General features: G+C 31.6%; 1 protein-coding gene across 3 annotated transcripts; it reads left to right on the forward strand.

Moving 5' to 3' along the window:
- The first annotated feature begins 578 nt into the window (after positions 1–578).
- Positions 579–25,578, forward strand: LOC133193317 (uncharacterized). Of its 3 annotated transcripts, XM_061329266.1 has the most exons (6): positions 15,177–15,256; positions 15,350–15,408; positions 15,514–15,571; positions 22,686–22,865; positions 23,733–23,775; positions 25,352–25,578. In XM_061329266.1, the coding sequence occupies exons 1-6, from the start codon at positions 15,206–15,208 to the stop codon at positions 25,501–25,503; spliced, it is 543 nt and encodes a 180-aa protein (XP_061185250.1). In that variant the 5' UTR covers positions 15,177–15,205; the 3' UTR covers positions 25,504–25,578. The 3 variants fall into 3 exon arrangements, 2 of the variants coding, with proteins under 2 accessions (XP_061185250.1, XP_061185251.1); XR_009721900.1 differs by lacking the exons at positions 15,177–15,256; positions 15,350–15,408 and adding an exon at positions 579–625; XM_061329267.1 differs by lacking the exon at positions 22,686–22,865.
- Positions 25,579–26,108: the final 530 nt, after the last annotated feature.

Consider the following 26,108-nt stretch of genomic DNA (forward strand, 5'->3'; position numbering starts at 1 on the left):
CGCAATGTACGTTTAACAAATAAACAATCACAATCATAAAGAGTTCACTTTCATTTATTCTGGATAAATTCCCTCAAACATTAATTAATTACAAAACAAAACAGAGATTTCACAGTAGTTGCATTTGAATCTGGAATTAATATTATGCTTATGTTACGTAACGCCTGTGACATAACTTTTGTATCACCTCTTATATTAACTCTACATATGTTCATGATGTTATTCTCATCAATCAAGTTCATAATAATTATATTTCCGCTATTTTTGAAAAAAAGGACGTGATGTTATTTAAATTCGTGCGCATAGTGCATAGAGTGTCATGTAGAGTCATACAAATTATTTTTATTTATTGCATATATATTTCTATATATAATATAAGATATTCTTCCATTTGTATTAGTCAAAGAACTCTAAGGGACAACATGACGAATTTGGAAATATTTCTTATTTTGGCACTTGTTTGTTTTATTTCCGTAAGTATAACTATTATATTTTTTTTATCGTTTTAATGATTTATATATCCCCAATGAAATCATTTGTAAAAAATCATTTGCAATCGTTTGAAGGGCGGATCGGAGGGTCTAAGATCTAGATCAAAAGCGGTGCAAGTTAAACAAAAAATAAGGTAAAAAAAAATTTCCTTTTTATTCTATCAATATCTAAAAAAAATGTAGCATTAATTAAGATATATATAATTAAAAAAATCACTTCTTCAACATGACTCTCTCCTAGACGATGTTCAGACACAGTGACAATCCATCGGCGTGATGAAAAATCAAATGAAAAACAGGTATTTTATCTCTCTCTCTCTCTCTCTCTCTCAAATTATAAATTCGCCAAAGTTGAAGACTCGAGAGAGCTTTTCTGACAAAAATGTGTCCCTCGTTGGTTGTTGTTGTCACTAGCGTCGTTGTTGTTAAAAATTGTTCTCATAATTCAATCGTCATCTCCAAAATTCTGAAATAATTTCAACAAAGCTTAGAAAAGAGTAGCAATGGGTTCAAATAAATTCTTCAAATATTCAAATATTCTTCGAATAATTTTAATTTGAAAAGCGACATAATGGAAAAATAAGATATGAGTTTTCAAAGATATCATCTTCCAACTAGCCTTTGGCCAAAATTTTTTTAACTGTGGCGCTAAGAAATGTAATTGCGTCAAGAGCGCCATTTTAAAACATTTCATGGAGAACCCTGACAAACTCTGGACTTAAGGTTGGGACCATAAAATGAGGGAACAAGTATTAACCTGTCAATATTAAAGACATTTCTTTATTTTTTGATATTATAATTGCAGTTTCTAGTTTGTTCAAAACATGGCTTTCGGGGGTAGAGTAGGGCCACTATGTAGTATCAATCTTAACATAGGAATATAAAAAAATTCTTTTAATAAATCTTTTCGCAAACAAAATCACCATTATTGTGAATGTATTATGCAAAAATTTAAGGTCAGGTAGATTTAGATTTTTGGGCCTCTAGATGTAGGATGGGGTCACAGTTGAAAACCTCATGATCACACATTTAAAAAGCAAGCATCTTCAGGCAGTGTAGATTCAGGTTTCATCAAAGCATTCCCCGGGACAATGACAACGATTTCCGAAGAAAATGGGGACCATTGTTTCTCCCGTGAGCGTTGTGGCTCATGGGTCTCTTGTTTGTACAGTCAGACTCAAGCGAATCCAAGGAAACTCAAAAATCGGATGAGAATAATTGGAAAGCGGACCAAACATTGGCAATCAGTACTGATGATGACAGTGATGACAGTATAAAAAGGATGCCAATCCCCGAGGAAATAAAATGTACGCATTCTGAGACTGATGAAATATGCTGGAATTTTGAAAAGGAGCGTTGCTATGATCTGGTGTATTCACGTATGGTAAGGGCAACGCACTTCACCCATTTTCTGCGAACACTGATTATTTCATGTATTAGTAAAGGGGTTGTTGTAAGTAAAAGCTGCACATCCCCGTGGTTTCTCAAGCAAGGTAATCCTCACCGCCTTCGCCGCAAATTATCGATAAGAAATCAAAGTACAGAAAGTTCATTATTTCATTATATATCTGCTACATACAGTATACTTTATTTGATATAAATAAACTCATAAAAAATGTCCTTTGCCTTGTAGACATATCTGCTAGTTTGACAATCTTGTTTTACTCGCCAATATTTCACCCTGCGAACTTTTTTTTTATGATATTACATTTTTACATAAAATGTTTTTCAGACGCTATATAATTGTCACAGAAAAATGCAAACGACTAGCAGTGTTCAGGAGGTATGCCATCAGTTTTAGAAAAGGATTATCAAATTATTTTGATAAAAAAAGTGACCATATACGAACAGACTATTCATATTGATTGATCTATTGATTTCATGTGATCGAGTTGTGAATTTGTCATGCAAAGAACCTTTCAAAATAGTGTAAAAATTTATAGACAGTTCGAAAAAAAAAAAAAAAAAAAAAAAAACTTTATCAAAACTTTATTATATATAAAAAAAAATCATAAGCAACAAAGGAAACTAAAATACAGACTGCTAAAAGCTAGTTGAAGCTTTTCGAATGTAAGAATTTTTAATACAACAAAATTGTGATTTAATATTACCTTTGACACAATTACTTGTATCTATATATTAGTAAATTGATTTAGAAAAAAAAAAGATGACAGCTTATCCTGATTGTAGAATTTACCGCAGTGTGTATTAGCTGGAACTAGGAGTGCGATGAACTAACCGCGGGAGGTAATGTTGAATACGCTGCGGTTATAGTGAGGTCGGTTGCATAATCCGCGATACCCGTAAATTATTTTCGTTTTGATATACAATGTGTGTTTTTTTTAAAAACAAAACTAGTGGAATAAATAAGAAAATGATTTTTCAAGTCACATTTATTTTCTTTTCTCCCTTGTTTAGTAGTGTATTGAATACTCAAGCTAGTTTTATGAGTTTTGTTCTTATTTTCTCAGTTTCACAGGGGAATCCAATGTGAAAGTGATGACGATTGTAAGGGTGAGTTTCTTTTTATCCTTTAATGTTCATATTCATAGAAATACATAATATATTTAAGGTACCCAATGGAAATGGCGATTTTTTATGAAACAAAATAAAATCATTTATTTTATTTATTTGTTTTCTGTTTAACGTTTCTCTAAAAAAAAATATTTCACTCATATGGAGACGCAACCACTTGGAGGGCTGCAAATTTATACCTATACTCGGCACTCAGCACCATTGAGCAGTGAGGGATCTAAGGATCAGGGCCGGGTTTCACAAAACTATCGTAAGATTTGTCCTAAGACAGATTTTAAGATTATTTTAAGTTATGACTTATGATAATCATTGTTTCACGAATATATAAGAAATCTTAAGACAAGTCTTACTTCAAATTAGTTTAGAGAAACGGTCCAGCTCCTTACTCTGCGACTCCAGGGCAGACGCTCTAACCACATCGCAACGCAGGAGACTAAAATACAATCATAATTATGGTGGCTATTGTTTGTGGTACTTAAATCGGATTTAATTATTGTTAGAAAATACATATTGAGGACGACGAAATTTCTATATATTTGGTGTACTGCGATAATTTATAGGTTCTACTATTACATTATAAAATCATATTTGTATGACTGCATGCTCATTAACAGCAATAAATATAAAAATTCATCTTTAAGATTTTAACAGCATAACGGCACTTTTCAAATAGATTTAGTCTTCTATATTTTATATGTAAAAGCTTGTCGTGATCAATTTAAGGTATGCCCTGCAGTAGATTGATTTATTAAGACCTTTAAATATCCCTTCAATGTTCCTGCATACAAATAAACGGCAGATTAAGTTAACTGGGACTGATGAACTGTTGATTGTAAAATATATGAGCTATAACTGAAAAATTTGCATTGCATAAGAATTTAAAAAATAAACAACGTTATTCAGTGAACATGGCGTTATGAATAGCAGTTGCTCTGCTGGCATATTCCATGATCAATGCGCGATAGCGCATCATGGAAAATATGCCAGTAGAGCTATTGCTATTCATAACGTCATTTTCACTGAATAATCGTTGTTTATTTCTTATATTTGCATTCTGTGATGTCAAGAATATCAGAGTAAATCCTGGCCTGCATAAGGACATGTCTCCAATGAAGAAAAATATGACAATAAAATCAGTAGAACTGATTAATAATTTATCCACTTTATCTCCAATAAATCACATACAATATAAATGGTATTTGCTTACTAATCACAGTTATCTGGATACAAACCGCGCCGTCTTCAAATTCTCGAATCTTTTGTTTTGATGATGTTGTGACGCGTCATGACGTCATCGTAACTCTTTGAGAAAAATTATTAATAACAATATCATAAACACCCCCCCCCCCAAAAAAATAATGTTTTTATATTGATTTTAATTTACAAATGTTTCCCTCATGTTTCTTAAGTCCTTAAAATTCTTTTTAAGAGATAAAATCGTTATTGAAATATATACACTATTCACTACGGAGATTTCGCTTTGTCTGAATGTAAAACACCCTAAACTGAAGAGTTATCGTTCTTTGTAACTATATGCGTAAAAATGAACAAACAAATTAAAGATATAGAGCTCTGTTTAATTTGTACAATGTTTTATTATACAATTAAACACGTTGACTAAAATTATTTTTTTTAACAGATTAAATACACCTCAATTAGCAATTTTAATCATTTTAAATTTCCTTTTTCCCGAAGGATTCCATTAAAAATTTAATTTTATTCCTTTTGCACAACATTCCATACATATACTTCTGAATGTGTTGTATAGGTGGAATAGCTTGTACTGCACCAGTGTAAGAAACGAACTGCACTTAAGGCAGGAGAAGTTGCGTTCATGGTGCTATGAATGCAACTGGAAAGTGCAGGTTCATAGTGGGAGACTTCAGAGACTATGCAAATATAAGTCAAATAAATATCTCCATATAACTTATTTATCATAAAATACGTTTTTTGTTTTATAAGTTATTATTTGAACTACTTTTCACTGTATACAAAAAAGAGGTTCAAATTTATTATTTCTACTTCGTTTCACTGCATGCAATCTTTATGAATGAAAAATTCTCGAATAGGACGAAAAACAACAACAACAAAACTGCATACAAACTTCGTCAAGGTCTACATCTCTTTAAAATTCAAGATAACCCATATATATTTATATAAAAAAAATATTTCATAAATAACTTTACTGACACTGAATCCAAGAAAAAAAGGTTTCAAAAAAAAAAAAAAAAAAGAAAAAAAAAAAAGGAAAAAAAAATTCATCATAACTTTCAAAGTATCATCATATATCATCATATTTCTAAACCGATTATATGATGAAATTCTGCAAGTCAAAATCCTCAATTTTGTCGCGGACATTAACAGGTTTTTACCACAACTAGGAAACACTATACATTTTAAGTGTTTCACTAGACATTTTTAATTTTTTTGACGCACTGTCCCTTCCTCAGGACATAAAGGATGTTAAAGTCATTAAATAAACTCACACAGATGAAAACAAAAATTTTAGCGCTACAAGCAAGCTAATGAATTCTTTTTATTAACCGTTTAAATATTGAATTAAAAGATGATAATTGTTTCCAAATGAATGCAAGGCACGTCCTGTCTGTCTTGTCTCCTGTGGCGATTTATGATTTGCCTAATTAATCGAATTAATTATTGTCACAGGTGGTGAAAAATCAAGTCTCAACCGGGACTCGAACCCAGGGCCTCTGGCGTACCGTGCCAGCACTCTAACCACTGAGCTATTGAGACCCGATATATTGACTGACTTTCACACACCTGTGAACCCGGTGACATATTCCCCCTCTTTGTAGAAATTCGTCCTCGAATTCTATGAGTTAAGAAATGCGTGAAGCATGTTCCAAGGGAATAGTGGGTATTTGTACGTTGGGCGCCAAATGTCACAGGTGGTGAAAAATCAAGTCTCAATCGCGACTCGAACCCAGGGCCTCTGGCGTACCGTGCCAGCACTCTAACCACTGAGCTATTGAGACCCAATATATTGACTGACTTTCACGCACCTGTGAACCCGGTGACATATTCCACCCTCTTTGTAGGAATTCGTCCTCGAATTCTATGAGTTAAGGAAATGCGTGAAGCATGTTCCAAGGGAATAGTGGGTATTTGTACGTTGGGCGCCAAATGTCACAGGTGTTGAAAAATCAAGTCTCAATCGCGACTCGAACCCAGGGCCTCTGGCGTACCGTGCCAGCGCTCTAACCACTGAGCTATTGAGACCCGATATATTGACTGACTTTCACGCACCTGTGAACCCGGTGACATTATCACTAAATAATTGCTACAAAGAAGTAAAACGCACAGCGCTGTATTCTCTTACTATTTAACTTAAATACCACTGTCTCATAGTTTTTGAACTGTGCTCATTTAAACCATATTTTTATGCTGTATCTTATGTAAAGCTTATGTCATCATTATTAGTAATAGTGACATGTACACATAAATATACATACATTGTGCATGTATTCAGATTTGTTTATTTTTCTCTTTCTATAGAGGCTGATCCTTGCCAAAATGGAAAATGCTGTGAGATTCCTTGTGAACATCTAAGTGATTATTATCATGTGGTTGATAAGATGTGCCGGTATCCAATAGACAATGAGAATCTTTTGAACTCTTTCAGTCCAGAGCGGAATCGGACTTTTTGAACAAGTGTTCCCAAGGGGAAAACAACATTTTTTCATATACTTGAATCTCTAAAGAAAGAAACATTTCCAAATCTAATGACTTTCTGATCCGTTTTTCTTTGAATTTATAGGTCTTGTTTTGAGATAATACAAAAGAAAATACAGACTTTCAAAAGTACGATTTTGTTTGATCTTAATTTTAAATCTTATTTTTATGACCCTGAAACATTAAGATAATGTTAAATTTGTATAAAAGAATGGGTACTGTTTATCGTTTAAGGTATAACCTATGTCGGAAAAGCCTTTGTCACAGGATTTTCAAACTTTTTAGAATGAGAAATCATCGAGTAATGTTCGTCCCCAACCCCCCCCCCCCCAAAAAAAAAAATGATGATGATTAAGTCATACTTCTCCAATTGTGAAATCAAGTTTTGCTGCAAAATGTTCTGTTATTTCGACGGTAATAATCGGTTCAAATTTATGAGACGAAATTAGGTACGCAAAGGGCAACCTGTGCAGTAGTGACACTATGCGAGTATTTCTCGGTGAATCCTCAGGTCTCACTTTTTAAATTATAAAACAAAATCCTCAAGTCTTCGGCAATTATAAATATAAGTATCTCCGAGAAAAGGTTAAGTATGGAATACTAATTGAATTTTTATAAATCACTTGTTGTTCTGAACGCAAGGTTTAAGCTAGCTTTTGTTAATTTTTCATCGTCAGTTCTTGAATCACTAGCCAATTTAGCAGACTGGTCAAACCTCACATTTATGCACTGAATAAAAACATATAGATCATAGCATTTTAGATCACTAAAGTTAAAATTCTCACATGTTGTGATCCTCTACTCATCTGGCCAAGTGTAAATGAAAACGTTATCACATTTGTATCATTTCTAAAACAAGGAAACAAAGAAAAAAAAAAACAATTTTGCGTTGTATTTGTAAAGAATGTCTCCTCAGTCGCGAAAATTTATCGTCGAGATTTATTACAAAATGACAAATCGCGAATAAAAAATGATGAAAATAATTGTTTTTTTACAGTATGTCTGATGAATCATATTTTAAAAACATTGAATTCAATATTTATAATTGCATGCTTTTGATTATTACTGAAAATAATTATAACTAATTGTTCAATTTGTAGTTTATTTTATTGCATATTTACAGCAAGTTATTAAAATTTATGGAATACAATATTCTATCAAATGATACACAGATTCTGGTCAATATTTTTATTTTTGATTAAGAAAAATGTGTCCAAAATAGAGCGGCATACAGAAGTAACTCGATTTTGTTAACGTACCACAAATTAGTGAGACGCTTGATCTTATACACTGGGGACACTGTTTTACATTCTAAAGTGAATTTTGATAAAGATTGACGATAAAATTGCAATTTTTTAAACCTATATTAAAATATTGAACTTTTTTTTATCAATTAAATCTATCTACGAATTCATAAGTATTACGAATCCACGGTAAATCAGTGGCTAAATATATTATCATTAGTTTTATATGTATGTCACTGTATGTTTCATTGACGGAAGAGCCACTGTTCCACACTATACATATGGCTTGCTATGCGGCGTTTACTTACTGATTAACAGCCTCGCTTTTTCTAAGAAATAAAGGAGTTATATTCAGAGGATATAAATGTAATATGCTTAAGTAATAAAATTGATTTCTTAATTAGAGTAAACATTCACATACTTTTTAAAACTATAATGATTTTTTTCTCTGTAAAAATAATAATGTTGTCAAGTTTTTAGTTTTGAAAAAGCTTGAGAGTCAATAGAGAAAAAAAATATTTTGATCTCAAATGCAAGGCAATGCAGAAACTCTAAAAGCCATTTATAGTGTACATTTGAAATTGTATATTTCTACATACTACACATGTGCAATTAAAGGACAATATTAATGTGTATGATATTTAAACAGACAGGATGTATTTTAATAAGCCAACTGACTGTTGACGTTATTTTAATGACAAACAAGTCCGAAATCATTAAATTGTTTTCGTGAAAAAAATTCTATCAGTGTGTTATTACCAAGTATATACATGTACATGTATGTTCAATGTATTAAACGCAATAAAATGAAAAAGATTAAAGTAACGAACAGGGACCGATCTCATCAGACCTACAAACAATATAATACTAAGAACAGACATTTAACGGACTCCCTGAAATTCCAGAAGTGAGATCAGGTGCCTAGGATGAGAAAATATCCCCTGTTGACCGGGTACATCCGTGGTGAGCCCTATGTATTGATCAAGTAAACGGAACATTCCGTGGACACCTACACCAATCGTTACTACATCCTGTATCGTCCAGAAACAGAATATCAGTCAGAAAGCCGAGCGCCCAAAGGTTGATATGGCTGACTGATAGAGGGTTTGATTTGAAAAGATATCCTTTAATTTCTATGAAAGAATAAACGTTTACTACATCGATTATGATTGCTCAATCGAAGGAAATAGATTTTCTTGTCCTGTTTTTAGAAAAGTAAGCGTGTAAAAAGATGTTATTACTGTTAAATTTGTACACAGACAGAATTTTAACCACATCGATCAAACCACAAAGACAACAAGAACAAGTCCACTCATAAAGGAATCTGGTCTCTAACTGAATCCCTATGATAAAACATACTGGTTTCCCGTTCTTAATTAAATAATTTTTTCTTATATGCATCAATATCTGTAAATTCCGGTAATTTCATTTGAAATATACATTTAAAAAAATGAAGCAATACGTGGGTAACATAAATCGTCAACACAGGAACATTACGACATCAACTATTATTAACTTATGCAGATATGCTGATGCGTCTTAAGCTTGAGGAAGCCGTTATCATGTTACGTCTATAAATATATACGACTTAATAAAAACTAAAAAGTTCAATGCTTCCCCTAGGGGATAATTCATTTCCGTTGATAAAATATTAATGAATAAAATACTGCAAGAATCATGCTAGTATTTCAAGGAAATAATCATTTCATATTTTTGCATATCATCTTATGTTTTCACTATAAGATTATGTGAAGAAAATATATCATTCGTGATACAAGACGGGTACTTCTTGCATTTTTGGGATGTGGTACTGGTAGATAACTCCGAAATAGGGAAAATGAGCGAACACATTACAGTAAAATTTTATGATGACCATGTTTATGTATGAATTTAATTTTGTTTTCTCAAAAGAAACCCTATGCATTATATAGCCAAATTAATTTTTATGTCTTGGATTTAATTTCTTTGAGAATTTTTAAAAATGAAAAAAAAAAAATGAAACCTAATCAAAGTGAAAATTTCTGCACGTACAAGAGACAATTCCAATTAATTGACAATGACTGATTAAAATCAATACTATGAAAGGTACATTGAAAAAATAATGCTTTTTTCAAGGTTGTCTAAAATTTGGACTTCTTAAGATTGTCATTTATACACTTAGGCATGTACAGAGGACAAATACATACCTTTCAAAATAAGATTTATTGTTTCTGTAAATAAGACTATTAAGTTTTATTTTCCACGAAAAAATCATTAGGAAGATTTATTTCATTCTCTGCCAGTGCGACGCGATGCAGAAACTTTATTTTTTTTTTTACTGCAATTTTAATGAAACAAGACATTTTTTTACTAGATTTATTTAAATAACTTGGCCTTGTTATGAAAGTAAATTGTGAATTGAAATTTGTGTGTATTTTTTTAACATCTGGATACTGGAGAGATTTAGTTTTGTCTCCACTGAAAAATGCTTGACAAACAAAAACAGGAAGGGGTTGTCCAAACTGAAAGAAAACTTTCATATTTATTTCCAAGATCGTTCAGCCCCCATCCAACCCACTCCCCCAATTCCCACCACCATCACCACCACCAGCACACACATACACATACCAAACAGAAATCAAATATTTGTCCCTTTATATCTCTTTAAAAAACACTGGATAGAAAATTAAGATTTACATAAATTTCAAAATATTCCGATAATGAAATAATTTGTCTTCTGGGTCATCAATAACTTCGTGCGTTCTAGCGTAGCTGAGGTGGTTTGAAAATGAATTTCAAAGTAAAATTCCAATCCAATGTTTTCTCGGACGTCCCTGTCGATTATACCCTCCCATTTCATTATCATTAAATGTTTTGACTGTAACAGATGGAAATGACGTAAGCTGCACATTTCAAAATTAACCAGTTTTATATACTAAATAAAGTGAGGATGTTTTTGAAAATATTCTGAAAAGATGGGATATGTATGATCAGGATATATTCACTATAAATTGAAAAGAATATGATGAACAAAAATAATCTTGAAGGCGACGTCAAACTCACAGTGATGACGTCAAAAACGTCACAATACATACAGGGCATATTCAAGACACTTTGCAGTGGACTTTGCAAATTATAAATGAAACGGTCTTTGATTCCTTTTTGGTACTTTTACTATAGATTAACTTGAAGAGTCACCAAAAAAAAAAAAAAAAAAGAACATTACAAAGAATAATGATAATGACTTCATAAATATCATAGCCTATTTTAAAGACATAGCTTAGAATCTTTGTTAGCGCTTATACTTTGCAAAGTATGATAAGTATACTTGTATTAATAAACTTTTTCTGGTAAAGAAAGTAAATAAAAATAAAATCTTAAAATTGTATACCTTGGAAATAAATACTGTTAATCATTTTTTATTCGCGAGAACTTTATTTTCGCGTAATTACGCGAGACATTGTGCTCGCGAAAATTTCATTCTCGCGTATAGAAGTATTCCTAAAAATTATATAGAGCAATTACCACAGTTCGTAAAAAAAATTGTCTCGCTTATTATAAGGGTGGATTATTTCGCGGAAACAATGTGTCGTTAAAATTTAGTGAATTTAGTGATCTACAGTACTCTGTCGTGCGAGGTGCGAGGTGCGAGGGTATTAAAATATATAATTTAAATCGAGAAAATTACCCCCTCCACCTAACTTTCCTCTCAGAATTTTAATTTTCAAAGGTCAGTTTGTAATAAATATCCGTTTTGTGAATTACTGAAATTTTGATTTTAAAGTATAGGATTGCTAAACGATCTTGGGGCCAGAGTATATACAGAAAAATTAGATTATGAATTTTTAGCTGATCAGAAATAAATCAGATGTTTATGGTTATTTAGTAAACTTTACTCTAAAAACTTGATTTTGGGAATCAAAAGAAAAAAATGTAATGGGAATTTCAGAAAATCAAACCAGGAGAACATGTACTACATGTACATGTACAAGTGAATCATGGGACGTGTAGACGCCATTTTTTTAAAAGAAGGAAAATAGTTTAATTTATGTTTTGAAATAGTGCATCTTCAATAAATCATTGTTTCTTCGATTAATATATTACAATGTATATATCTAAAGATCTACAGATAGAATATTCGCTTGATTTGTTATACATTTGTAAATTCGGTGACTGCGGAATGTCACAAGAAGAAAAAAACCTTTTCCTCTCGCACCGACTATTTTTACATATTGAAAGATCCGTTCCTGAGAAACACTAACTTATTTCCTGAATTCCGATATGTTTCTGAGCAAATAAAATCGTTCGCACTTTGTGCATATATTCCTCTGACAATTTCTTTATATAGTAGTAACGAGACAGAATACTTGAAATACATTTTTAGCGGGATTAATATTTCCTGGTTTTTATAAATTACAGTGGCAGAGCTTCTATGTATGCTTGCATGCCTAAGCATCCACATTATTATTTTTTTTTAAAGAAAAATACAAAATTCTTTGAAAAGAGAACGTATTTTAATAAATTGGTATCATTGTTCAAAGATAAATTCTTTTGCATTATCCAAACACTGCATACTCAATCTAACACTCCTAAATGTTGTCAATTTCCGTGGATCCCCCCAACCCCCGGCTGGGGGAAGGCTAAAAGCTTCCCCAGACCCCCTAGCTTGATTCAGAAAAAGCATCCACATTATTTTTGCCTATAGCCACGCCACTGAAATAAACATCTATAACATTATTCCTGTTCTCCTCCTTAAGCTGTTGTTTTAAAAATTTTCATTATTTGCCACCGACCTTGATATCAACATATCCGTCAATGAAAGAACCAGAAAGGTGGGGGACAAATTGCTAATAACGCACATGGATGCATATTACTGCTGGATGCTTGTTCAATTCGAAGGCATTTTTGAGGCGAAATCATCGCCTTTTTTACACTTGATAGTTAAATTATAACAGTGTATTGATATGAATAAATTTAATAGCTACCCGAGTAATACTTGTATAACCTCGGTTGAATTAGTTTACATTTTTAAACAACATTCATCGATTGGATATGATCTGCTACAGTTTCTGAATTGTGTCAGAAACAGGCCGTTTATCCGTAAAAAAAATTCTTGATGAGATTGGTGATTTCCACGTTTGTTAAATGCAAAATCGTGCGAGAGTTGAACATATTCTGCACCAAATGTAGGAAAGCCGATTGTCCTTTCATTCAGGATTGTTTCAATTTCAATGCTGAATTGACCGTCAAAGAAGTGTCTGGGATTGGGGGAGGGGGGGGGGAGGGCTTGGGATTTGAAATGATTTCTCCTTTTTTCGATCCTCTGCTTTGACTATTACTAGTATATTTGTTCTGCACAACAAACGTATTTATAAGAATACTTATACAACTAGTCTGTTTAACCAAATAACTATAACGACTATCAGAAAAATGTATTTTATGATTACATGTAACTTAATTACTTTTCTTCTTTACATTAATTTTTTGAAAATAGAATTTATTTTACAACAATTTTGAAATATCGAAATTTTCATGCAAGCAATACTATTTAACAATATGACTACATGTAATTAAAGAAACGTTGTGTTCTGCAATTACACGTAAGCTGTGTGTTTCTTTTATATTCCATATGTTTCAGATAGTTCATACGTCATTCTTTAGATTTGCCTAAAGATTTCGATTAACTCTGCTTACAATCAGCAGAAAATTTTGAACAGAATAATGAATCAAATTTGTAAAATTAGGCCCATCAGATTTTTTATATCATGGCATTAGACAAGACATGTATGAATTTTAAATTCTTAAAGTGGGACATATATGAATTTTAAATTCTTAAAATTACTGTTTGAGTTTCATGTATATGTTGTCGACGTTTCAGTCCAATATCCATAGTAAGGAATTTCATTTGGGGGTGGTGGAGAGGGGGGGGCTATCAAACAAAAATTCTTTGACAAGCTAAAAAAAGTATGCAGGCGCTATTTATGTTAATATTGGGAAGGGGGGGGGGGCAAGCTAAAGTAACTATGTTTATATATTGTACTAGCTATGTTTCCCACAGTCTACCATATATGTAAAGTTATGGATGCGTTACGGCCCCCATGCCCCCCCCCCCCGGTTTCTATGGCAATGACGTAGACCAACTTCACATGCACACCTTTACATCAAACAATTTTCTCAATGACTGAATGTTCCAAAAACAATTTATGTTACATATGATTATATCTATTAATTTCACCAACCCCAACCCCCCAGCACCCCTCCAAATATTTGTAACACATGTGCGCATCGTTTGCTTAGCCCCCCCCCCCCCCCCTGCGATATTCGGCTAGATCTACTTCTGTAAGAAACATCTTATTTGAAATTATGTGTCAAATTTATGAAAATTTCCCTTTTTTTCTGCACTTGAAATTCTCAGATAAAATATGCTTTGTTTGAATTCGTCTCTCGGCAAAAATGAGATTATCCATTGTATATAATTTAACGAGCTTCGATCTCTAGTAAATATTATATTATAGGCCTAAACATTTTAAAAAATACTGGTAACGCAGGATTTTTTTTTGTATCCCAGCGGATCGAATAGACATACAGAATAGTCTTATTTATTTGTCCAAGAAAAAAAATTCTAGGCGAAAAGTGTTGGGTTTATTTAGATGACGTTTTCCTGTTTTTATAGCAAAAGGAAGAAGCGTTTTACATAAAATACTAGCTGAATTTATAACTAGAATACTTTTAAATTATGTTATTCTCTCTTCTAAATGAGAGATTTATAAGTTGTAATTTAAACAGCAGGAAGAAAAAAATCAGCTCATTATTGCATTTAAAGTGTTCTTTTTTTAAATACTCTTTTACATTATGATTTTTAGTACTTTGACAAATTACGCGGACTTTTTCTTACGACTGTGACGTAATATTAGCAAAGGAGCTGACGTCATTAACTCAAAAGTTGAAATGTCCTTGTGTTCGTTATTTAGTAAATTTATGAAATTATTACAATAAAGAATTTATCTTTAGGATGTTGCTTACAATTAGAAAAGAAATATTCAATGCACTCTGTTTCTTGTAAGAAAAAAGTGCTGGCGTATCAACTGCACAATTTTGACACAGTTCTGGCAGTAAGAGGGTTAAAATCGTGCGCATAGTGCAAAGAGTGTCATGTTAATTTATGCAAATTATTTTCATTCATTGCATATATACATATATATTTCTATATATAATATAAGATATTCTTCCATTTGTATTAATCAAAGAACTTTAAGGGACAACATGACGAATTTGGAAATATTTCTTATTTTGGCACTTGTTTGTTTTATTTGCGTAAGTATAGCTATTATATTTTTTTTATCGTTTTAATGATTTATTTATCCTTAATAAAATCATTTGTGAAAAATTATTTGCAATTGTTTGAAGGGCGGATCGCAGGGTCTAAGATCTAGATCAAAAGCGGTGCAACTTAAACAAAAAATAAGGTAAAAAATTTCCTCTTTATTCTATCAATATCTAAACAAAATTGTAGCATTAATTAAGATATAAATAATAACAAAAATTATTTCTTCAACATGACTCTCTCCTAGACGGTGTTCAGACACAGTGACAATCCATCGGCGTGATGAAAATTCAAATGAAAAACAGGTATTTTATCTCTCTCTCTCTCTCTCAAATTATACATTCGCCAAAGTTGAAGACTCGAGAAAGCTATTGTGATCGAAATTTGTCCATCGTTCGTTGTCGTCGTCATTAGCGTCGTTGTTAATGAAAATTGTTCTCATAATTTTATCGTCATCTCCAATATTCTGAAATAATTTCAAAAAAGCTTGGAAAAGAGTAACAATGGGTAAAAATAAATTCTTCAAATAGCCAAATATTCTTCAAATAATTTTCCTTGAAAAGCGACATAATGGAAAAATAAGATGTGAGTTTAGTTTAATTTAAGAAGTATTTTATTCACGATATACATAGATGTACAGTATATACAATGAACATGGATTGAACAGCAGGCAAAAATGGCCTATATTAGTTCTCTCCATTAAAGAACAAGGTACAAATCATGAAATGTTACAAAGACATGTATTTTAAACTAATTTTTAGGAGGATACAACGTACAAAATTCAAAAAAGAGGGGAATTGAACAATAAAGTGGAATAATGAAAGGAAAGAGAGAAAAAAGGAGGGAAAAGGGGATAAGGCTCAGAACCATATATGTATATGTACTTTCAATCCACATGCTGCACATTAATGCTTATTACATTTTCACATTCTAAAATCTTTTAGTATTTTTTATAAAAGTATGAACTTGATCAAAAAGTAACAAATTTTCTTTAAGAGATAGACAATCATAACCAGACAATACAATATTGATGTGAGTTTTCAATGATGTCATCTTCCAAATAACCTTTGGCCAAAATATGTAACTGAAGTGAAAGCTTCTTGACATACTGTAGATTTAAGTTTGTACAAAAAAGGGTTCTCCATCATTATGAATTTAACTGTGTCGCAAGACGTAAAAAAAGTGCTAAATTTTGCAGTCATTTTGCGACCGAGCTCGCAAAGAACCCACCACAAACTTATTAGCATAATCAAAAACATTGGCGATTAAAAAATGATTTAATGATGAATAAAACCATAATGAATATAGAGCAAAACGTATTATGTAAAATAAAAACTAGTTCGTTTCAAAATTATATATGTATATGTTACGTGTGTGCTGTGAAAAAAGTCCCCCCCCAGCTACATACTTATTTATAAAAACAAACAAACAAACAAACAGATATAAGCCTTTTAAATCTGAAAAAAAAAGAAATTGAAGTACATGTACAAATAAAAGTTCGCAGTTTGTCGCCCTGATTAAAAAAAAAAAAATAAAAGACAGTTTTATTTTTAAAAACGTAAATAATACACCTACAATGTATATTATACGGCAGAAGAAATTCTGGTAGGTCACTCATTCAAGATTGTATCTACATACACTGTATTTGTAGTTATTGGTAAGTTGACTAAAGGTTTTTATTTTTTTAACTTTAAAATAAAATTTAAAAGCACATTTAACAATTAAGAGTAATTAAATACTATTGATTTATGGATAATCTATCGCTAATTGTTAAGCATTACATTTATTTATTACATAATTATGATACGCCTAACGTTTACGATTTGATTCACAAAGCCAATGCAATTTTAGTTTCACCTTTAGTAAAATTAAGTAATTAATTATGCTAATATTTCATTTAGCATTTCATTTGCGGTTATCAGGAAGTGTGAAAAAATTGATTTGTCTCTTCCCATTCATGCGTAAAGTTCTGCAAGGTTTAGAAGATAATTGGTAAAGATGCAAGCCAACTATTGGGCTCTAATTGGAGTAATTTAAAGATTTACATTAGTAAAAAAGGTACATAAATTGGAGGTTCCTTTTGAGAATTATATTTTTATACATCTGTCTTGCTGATCGACGACTATTTTACTGTGGCACTTATGTATTTAACTGTGGCTGAACTATAGTGCTAATTTTTAATTTTGACGCTAAGAAATTTAACTGTGTCAAGACCGCCATTTTAAACATTCCATGGAGAACCCTGACAAACTCTGTGCGTAAGGCTGGGACCATATAATTAGAGAACAAGTATTAACATCAATTCTCTGTAAGGACCAAAATTTTACTGTAGGGCTGTGGCACACACCATGAGCGATTTTCATGAAACTCTTTCAGGTGATTAATGCCATACATTATGACATAATCAACATTCAAAATTAAGGTTACTACCTTGGTTGCCATGGTAACGGGCTAATATAGATTTTTGCCCCATTTACTCTCAATTCAAGCATATAAATACTATATACTTGATTTCATGTGGTTTAGTCATCTTTATTATTTTGAGATAATTCATACATTATATGAATAGAACAAATGAAGCACTATATAGCACAATAAAAAAAATTCTCCAAGTCACTGCAAATTCTTCAATTGATGGCTCAAAGATGACCAAATTCTTACATGTTGAAAATGATCGTTTTTACCCTATATTTCAAGAAGTCTGTCAAGAAATGCAGGCAATTCAAGAAAAATCACCTGAAATTTTAGAAACACCATAATAATATTAGTTAACTTTTATGAAAAGTAGAGTGGGGATTTTTTTCGTTTTCGGTATTTTTAACTTCGAAAATTGGCATTTTGCCAAATAATATTTTTTTTTCAAAATGTTACTAGACACTGGTTGTTTTATAAATTTCTTTTCCAAACATTTTTCTCACAAATAGATAAGACAAACGGAATGATAAGTAAATATTATTAAAGATAATAAATAAGATAAAACAAAATTAAATGAATCATTATTGTTTCTCTATGATCCTTTACAAAGGGCAGGTAACTCAAAATCTAAAGAAAATTAGCTATTCAACTTTTCACTGGAACTTATTTCAGCAAACAACATTTTCAAATACTAGATAAAAAATGGAAAAAGATATGGATAAAAACTCTAATGATACTTTTCAACCAAAAAAAAAAAAAATAAATAAAAATAAATAAATAAATAAGTAAATAAAAAAAAAATAAATAATAAATTATTACTTTTTCATGCATAGGTAGGTAGATATTAATTTAGCAGGTTTGAAATTTGATAAGCTAATGTTGATTTCCTCCATTTAAATTTTGCTTGTTCCCAGATGCAAATCTTTAGATATCAATTTTATTTGGTTAAAGAAATTTAGAATTATTTTGACTGACCATAAATTAACACCCCATTAAAAATAAAACCATTAATGTATATTCTTACAATCAGAAACATACACATATTCATGTGTATATGTATAATTTTATCGTTACTTTTAAAAACAGTTTTTTTTTTTTTCAAATTATTAATCAAGCAAGAATCTACATCTAAACATTATCCAAAATGTGCATTTAGAGATAAACAAAATGTAGAAAATAACTGCTATATAGCAATTTTGTAGACAATAGAAACAGCTAGGCTTGATGTTTCCATGATTTCTCTTTACATCAGAGGTTGGCCATTATTTGGTTTTGTGTCTGACCAGTCAAGAAGAATTTTAAATGAGTTTGAAAAGTGAAACTTGAAATAATCATCTTCATCTTTTCCCCTGGAATAAAAAAAAACATACATGTACTTTAATTGAAAATCAATTGTTTAATATCTACTACATTTTTCATTTGATAACAAATACAAGTATATAAGCATATCTATTTTTATTAAAATGTATATAATACTAAGCTAGTACATGTAGTTAGTATTTACACCTCCAAATAAATTGCCTCAGAATTCCTGCATGTGTACTTTAAAAAGCAGGCTTCCTATCACAGGTGCTTCGGGACGGAACCCTCCCCCTCCCCTGCGTTCCATACCCCAAGGGTTCTCCCCGACTTTTTTTATATAAAATATTTTTCTATGACACATTCACAAAGTTTTGTTTCTTTTTAAATTGACTTTTGACATAAACAAACATACATACACAAATACAGACACACCACGGCTGGAAAGCTTACATACAGATTTTTAGGAATAAACATGAAATAAAAAGATATATGAATACACAAGATATACTAAAATAATAATGTAGATGACATAAATTTATCTATATGTTTATGTTTTCAAATATCTGGTTCCAGTTAATCCATCTTCTTTTATAGTTTATACACATGAAGTTCACTGTTTTATTTATTTTTATAAAAATTCATACTCTTGGATACTAAAAGAGAACTTTTAGTATCAGAAAGTATGAATTTTTACAAAAGGTTAGTTTTATATTATATTTTGGATTTTTCAGTTGTAATACTTTGTGAATGTGTCATAGAAATATATTTTATTAAAAAAAAGTCGGGGAGAACCTTTGGGGTACAGAACGCGGGGGAGGGGGTCCCATCCTCAAGCACCTGTTCTTCACATTTTATCGCCTTGAGCCCAGACAGCAATTTGCTAATTAATGAATACCGTAAATAAACCATTAATAAATACAATACATGGCGCAGACGTATGTAGCGTTAATTCATGATTACGCCAACCACTGCATACCCAGTGATTGCGCTAAATTTTGAGTACGCCAATTTATGCACACATACGGTATTTTCAGTGTAGACAATTGCAAGGTAAAAGAAACTGAAACAATTTACCATCACCTACTCCAAAAGCTGTCCCCATGCTCTAACAGAATCTTCTCCAAAAGAATATTGTTCAGTTTAGATACTGTCCGATGTTCAGTTCTCACGGTCAATTGCAAGGTTTCATTCTCCATTGGTTAATTTTGTAACTGCCTCCTGCTTCTGGTATTTAGCCTTTGTGTTGAAATAAAGAGAATAAAGGTTCTCTTTATGTACCAGTGTCTTTTCATCTTCTTTTTTTCAAAGCACCAGTACATCTAAAATATGTTTAAAATCTTTTTTTTCAAATTAAAGAAATTCATTCTTATTGTCAATCATGAATACATACATTTACATGAGTATATTATATTTATATCTTATTAGTATGTATTTATAGCTGCAGTTAAATTATTCTCTATTGAGAAGCTGATGCCTCGTTTTAATACTCTCCCTAAGGGGGAGTATTAAAACGAGCCATCAACTTCTCAAGAGATATTACAGTTAAATATGTTTTGTTCTTTTACAGTGAATCTGAATTATATGACTTCTTTTTAGGCTAAAAAAAAAATTATGTGTTTCCGTTAAGTCGACCATCTCTAATTTTTACCCACCACCTACCGGTACTACTTTTTTGGGCCAAATCAGATTTTAAACTGTACCACTGGCGGATTTAGAGGAGGGCCCAGCCCCAGCCCCCCCCCCCTTTTGTGTCTAAAATATACATAAGATTTAATATATCAATTTTTTGGTGTGGCCTTTAGCCCCTACAACGACACCAAACTGGTCCCTCCCCCTTTTCAAGATTCCTGGATCCGCCACTGTGTACAACGTTACCAAAAATATATTTTTTTTATATTAAATTACCTTGTGTATATTTGTCATTACATACAAACATACATTTTCTATAACATTCTCCTCCTTTTGATAAACTTTGTAGTTATGATTTGCCAAATTAAGTTGCTGTCTGAAGCACTCAAAAATTCCTTTAATGCAAATATATTACTAAGATGTATATCTGGAATGTCCTGCTAACATGGTGATCTTTGAATATAGTCCAATTAAGTCTATTATTATATATATATAAAAATATTTAATTTAAAAATCATATCAATTTAATTGAAAAAGCTTCTTACATGTAGTTTTTATACAAAATGAATATTTGAAAAAATTCAAATTTATACCTGTGCCTAGAGTTGTTCTAATCATTCCCACTGACTGCTGTATCTTCTGCTTGTTGTATTCCTCCAATTGCATCTTGCATTTTTCTCATGGATTTAGAGAGTACGTGGAATCCCACATGATGGGAATGCAAGTCAGACTTCATAAAATTTGTTTCAATATTTCGCAAAGGGAATTTGACTTTAAAAATCTATTACGAATAAAGACCTGTACATCATTATCAAGTTGAATGCCGAGAAAGCAGCGCCTCCTTCTTTTGATGACTTACTTTGTCATTCACACCTGAATTCCATTTTAAAAAGTTGAAAAACACATCATTTTTCTGTTATTGTTTCATGTTTATTTTTCTGGCGTCTGTTTTTGCCAGATGTTATAAACTTCTTTAGACTTCAATACAGGAGAGTCAACAAAGGGAAATAACACCAGTTTAATTTTTTGTCTTCAGTGCAAAAGAGTCAGCAAAGGGAAATAACTCTAGGTTAATTTTTAGGAAAAGTTATAATTTGAGGGGATTGGAATATGACTTTTTACTGATTTCCCAACCTCAAATCTTTTTGCATCTTTTAGATCTAAGCTCGATCTTACTAAAAATATCTTTTTTCTAAGTTTCAAATGCCTGCAAAAATTAATATGCATATCAAGAAATAGGCGCCTTTGTATTCATTTTTATGACAAATTCATGTAAATTGATCTGTATCATATTAAAAACCTTGGGTTAAATTGAATAAAATTTAGATGCAACGAAACCTTAATTACTTAGCTATAAAATGAAACCCATGTTATGTTGATAACTTTCCTACATTAAGGAAGCACGGAATTATTTTACATGGTGATGACAATCAGGTCAGTTTTGCCCTTACAAAATATTTCAAAGTCGTTGCTATGGACACCAAGGAGGTACTGTCCAAAATTTACCCACCAATAGTCTTTATATAGGGCACTCTCTAATATTATAGTGATAACATAAAATTCCATGATAGTGCGTGGCCAAGCATTTTTGGTCCTTACAGAGAATTGATGTTAAAAAATGTCAATATTAAAGGCATTTCTTTATTTTTTTCTCTCATACAAACAGATGGAGTAGGATGAAATATTATCATTATAATTGCAGATTCTAGTTTGTTTAAAATATGGCTTTCGGGGATAGAGTAGGACCCCTATATAGTATCAATCTTTAACATATATAGACAAATTCTTTTAAAAATCTTTTTGCAAGCAAAAACACCATGATTATTAACATTTTATGCAAACATTATAAGGTAATGTAGATTTAGGTTTTTTGGGTCTCTAAATGTAGGACGAGGTCACAGTAGAAAAAAACTCCATGATCAATCATTTCAAAATGAAAGCATCTTCAGGCAGTGAAGTTCAGGTTTTATAAAAGCATTGTCCCGAGACAATGATGGTTCTGAGTTTTGAAGAAAATCAAGACCATTGTTTCTCAGGTGAGCGCTGTGGCTCATGGGTCTCTTGTTTACGCAGTCAGGCTCAAGCGAATCAAAAGAAACTCAAAAATCAGATGAGAATAATTTGAAAGCGGACAAAGCATCGGCAGATGGGACCCCAATTCCTGAGGATATAAAATGTACAAATTCTGGGACTGATGAAATATGCTGGGATTTTGAAAAGGAACAATGCTTTGATTTGGTGTATTCACGTACGGTAAGGGCAATTCACTTTATCAATTTTCCGCAAAAACCGATTACTATTAGTAAAGGGGTTGGCAGGTAAAGCTGCACATCTCCGAGGTTTGTCAAGCAAGGTAATCCTCACCGCCTGCGCTAGGACCTATCGATATACAGTAGAAATAAAAAAAAAAAGAGTTCATCATTTCATTATCTATATGGTACAAACAATATACTGTATTTGATATAAATAAACCCATAAAAACAGTCCTGTGCCTGGTAGATAAAGTCTGCTAGTTTTGCAATCTTGTTTCACTCGCAAATATTTTACTTTTTAATAGTATTGCATCTTTACATAAAATGTCTTTCAGACGCTATAAAATTGTCACTGAAAAATGCAAACGACGAACTGTGTTAAGGAGGAATACCATCAGTTTAAGAAAAGGCTATTAAAGAATTTTGATAAAAAAGGTGACCGTATACGAACATACGATTGATACTGATTGATCTATTGATATCGTGTGATCGAGTTGTGTATTTGTCATGCAAAGAACCTCTAAAAATAGTGTAAAAATGTACAGACAGTTCGAAAAATATTTTATCAAAACTTTATAATATATAAAAAAAAAACCAGCAACAAAAATCATAAGCAATGAAAGCATCATTCGGTAATGACGAATACGCCGCGGTTATAGTGAGGTCGGATGCATAATCTGCGTTGCCTGTAAATTATTTTCGTTTTGATATACAAACAATTTGTATTTTTATTTTAAAACAGAACTAGTGGTATAAATTGGAAAATGATTTTCAAGTCACATCTATTTTCTTTTCTCCCTTGTTTAGTAGTGTATTGAATACCCAAGCTAGTTTTATGAGGTTTTTTTTCTCTAATTTTTTTTTTCAGTTTCACAAGGGAATCCAATGTGAAAGTGATGAGGATTGTAAGGGTAGGTTTCTTTTTATCTTTTTATGTTCATATTCATAGAAGTACATAATATATTTAAGGTGCCCAAAGGAAATAGCGATTTTTTATGATACAAAATACAATCATTTTATTTATTTGTTTTCTGTTTAATGTTTCTCTCGAAAATATTCCACTCACATAGAGACGTCACCACTTGCCGGTGGAGGGCTGCAAAATAAATCAATCTACTGAAGGGCATACCTTAAACTGATCACGACAAGCTTTTACATATAAAATTAACTGAATCTGCCGTTTATTTGTATGCAGGAACATTGGAGGGATATCTAAAGGTTATTTATATAAAAAATTATTTCATAAATAACTTTACTGAAACTGAATCCAAGAAAAAAAAGTTTCTCCAAAAAAAAAAAAAAAAAAAAAAAAAAAAAAACAAAAAAAAAAAAAAAAAAACAACAACAACAACAACCAAAAAAAAAAACATCATAACTTTCAAAGTATCATCATATAATTTAATTTTGTTTGTATTCTAGCCTCTGATTGGATAATATCCAAAAAGGAACATAAAATTACTTCTGTATAACCTGGTTTGGTATGGGGACACCCCCCCCTGACCACCAGCTGAATCATCTGTATCCATACAATCCTCTCATTTCCAGTCCGCAGGTTCATGGAAAATTCCAGATTTAATAAATGTACCTTTAACTTCAAACAATAATTCGATCTTACCACATGTAAACAAACAACAAGGCTGCTAGGCATTTGTATCAGTTTTTACCTCCCCTCGCTTCCCATCACTTCCGTTACTACGGTTGTATTATTGAGCGGCAAATTTGAACTAATAAAAAGCAACGAAATTTTACACCCATAGTTATTTAATGATTTTAAAATTAAATTATAAGGAATGACTCTAATTCTTGGTCAAATTATTCGAGTATAACCTGGATTGGGTCAGTTTACGCTGTTTTATAATCCGCTTCGCGGATAAACCTAAAATATCATCATATTTCTAAACCGATTATATGATAAAATTCTGCAAGTCAAAATCCTCAATTTTGTCTCGGACATTAACAGGTTTTTACCACAACTAAGAAACTCTAGACATTTTAAGTGTTTCACTGGACATTTTAAATTTTTTTGACGCACTTTTCCTCTCCTCAGGACATACAGGAGGTTAAAAGTCATTAAATGAACTCAAACAGATGAAAACCAAAGTTCTAGCGCTACAACTAAGCTAATAAACTCTATTTATTAACCGTTTAAAATATTGAATTAAAAGATGATAATTATTTCCAAATGAATGCAAGGCACCGTCCTGTCAGTCTTGTCTCCTGTGGCGATTTGTGATTTGCCTAATTAATCGAATTTATTATCACTAATTAATTGCTACAAAGAAGTAAAACGCACAGCTCCGTATTCTCTTATTATTTAACTTAAATACCATTGTCTCATATTTTTTGAAACTGTGCTCATTTAAACCATATTTTTATGCTGTATCTTATGTAAAGCTTATGTCATCATTATTAGTATAGAAACATGTACACATAAATATACATACATTGTGTATGTATACAGATTTGTTTATTTTTCTCTTTCTATAGAGTCTGATCCTTGCCAAAGTGGAAAATGCTGTGAGATTCCTTGTGAACATTTGAGTGAATATTATCATGTGGTTGATAAGATGTGCCGGTATCCAATAGATAATCAGAATCTTTTGAACTCTTTCAGTCCAGAGCGGAATCGGACTTTATGAACAAGTGTTCCCAGGGGAAAAACAACATTTTTTATATACTTGAATCTCTAAAGAAAGAAACATTTCCAAATCTAATGACTTTCTGATCCGTTTTTCTTTGGATTGATAGGTCTTGTTTTGAGATAATACAAAAGAAAATACAGACTTTCAAAAGTACGATTTTGTTTGATCTTAATTTTAAATCTTATTTTTATGACCCTGGAACATTAAGATAATGTTAAACTTGTATAAAAGAATGGGTACTGTATATCGTTTAAGGTATAACCTATGTCGGAAAAGCCTTTGTCACAGGATTTTCAAACTTTTTAGAATGAGAAATCATCGAGTAATGTTCGTCTCTCTCCCCCCCTCCCCCCCCCCCCCAAAAAAAAAAAAAATGATGATGATTAAGTCATACTTCTCCAATTGTGAAATCAAGTTTTGCTGCAAAATGTTCTGTTACATGTTATTTCTACGGTAATAATCGGTTCATATTTATGAGACGAAATTAGGTACGCAAAGGGCAACCTGTGCAGTAGTTACACTATGCGAGCATTTATCGGTGAATCCTCAGGTCTCACTTTTTAAATTATAAAACAAAATCCTCAAGTCTTCGGCAATTATAA

Source organism: Saccostrea echinata, unplaced genomic scaffold (genome assembly GCF_033153115.1).
Source record: "Saccostrea echinata isolate AGI-Se365-2 ecotype Australia unplaced genomic scaffold, CSIRO_AGI_Sech_v1 ptg000027l, whole genome shotgun sequence".
In the NCBI taxonomy this organism is placed as follows: domain Eukaryota; kingdom Metazoa; phylum Mollusca; class Bivalvia; order Ostreida; family Ostreidae; genus Saccostrea; species Saccostrea echinata.

What these genes read in the sequence shown, in the direction of transcription:
- LOC133193317 (XM_061329266.1), top strand. Translation starts at nt 15,206, where the DNA reads ATGACGAATTTGGAAATATTTCTTATTTTGGCACTTGTTTGTTTTATT. An exon ending in CAACTTAAACAAAAAATAAG is followed by an intron (nt 15,409 to 15,513) that starts GTAAAAAATTTC and finishes ACTCTCTCCTAG; the next exon opens with ACGGTGTTCAGACACAGTGA. An exon ending in AAGTGATGAGGATTGTAAGG is followed by an intron (nt 23,776 to 25,351) that starts GTAGGTTTCTTT and finishes CTCTTTCTATAG; the next exon opens with AGTCTGATCCTTGCCAAAGT.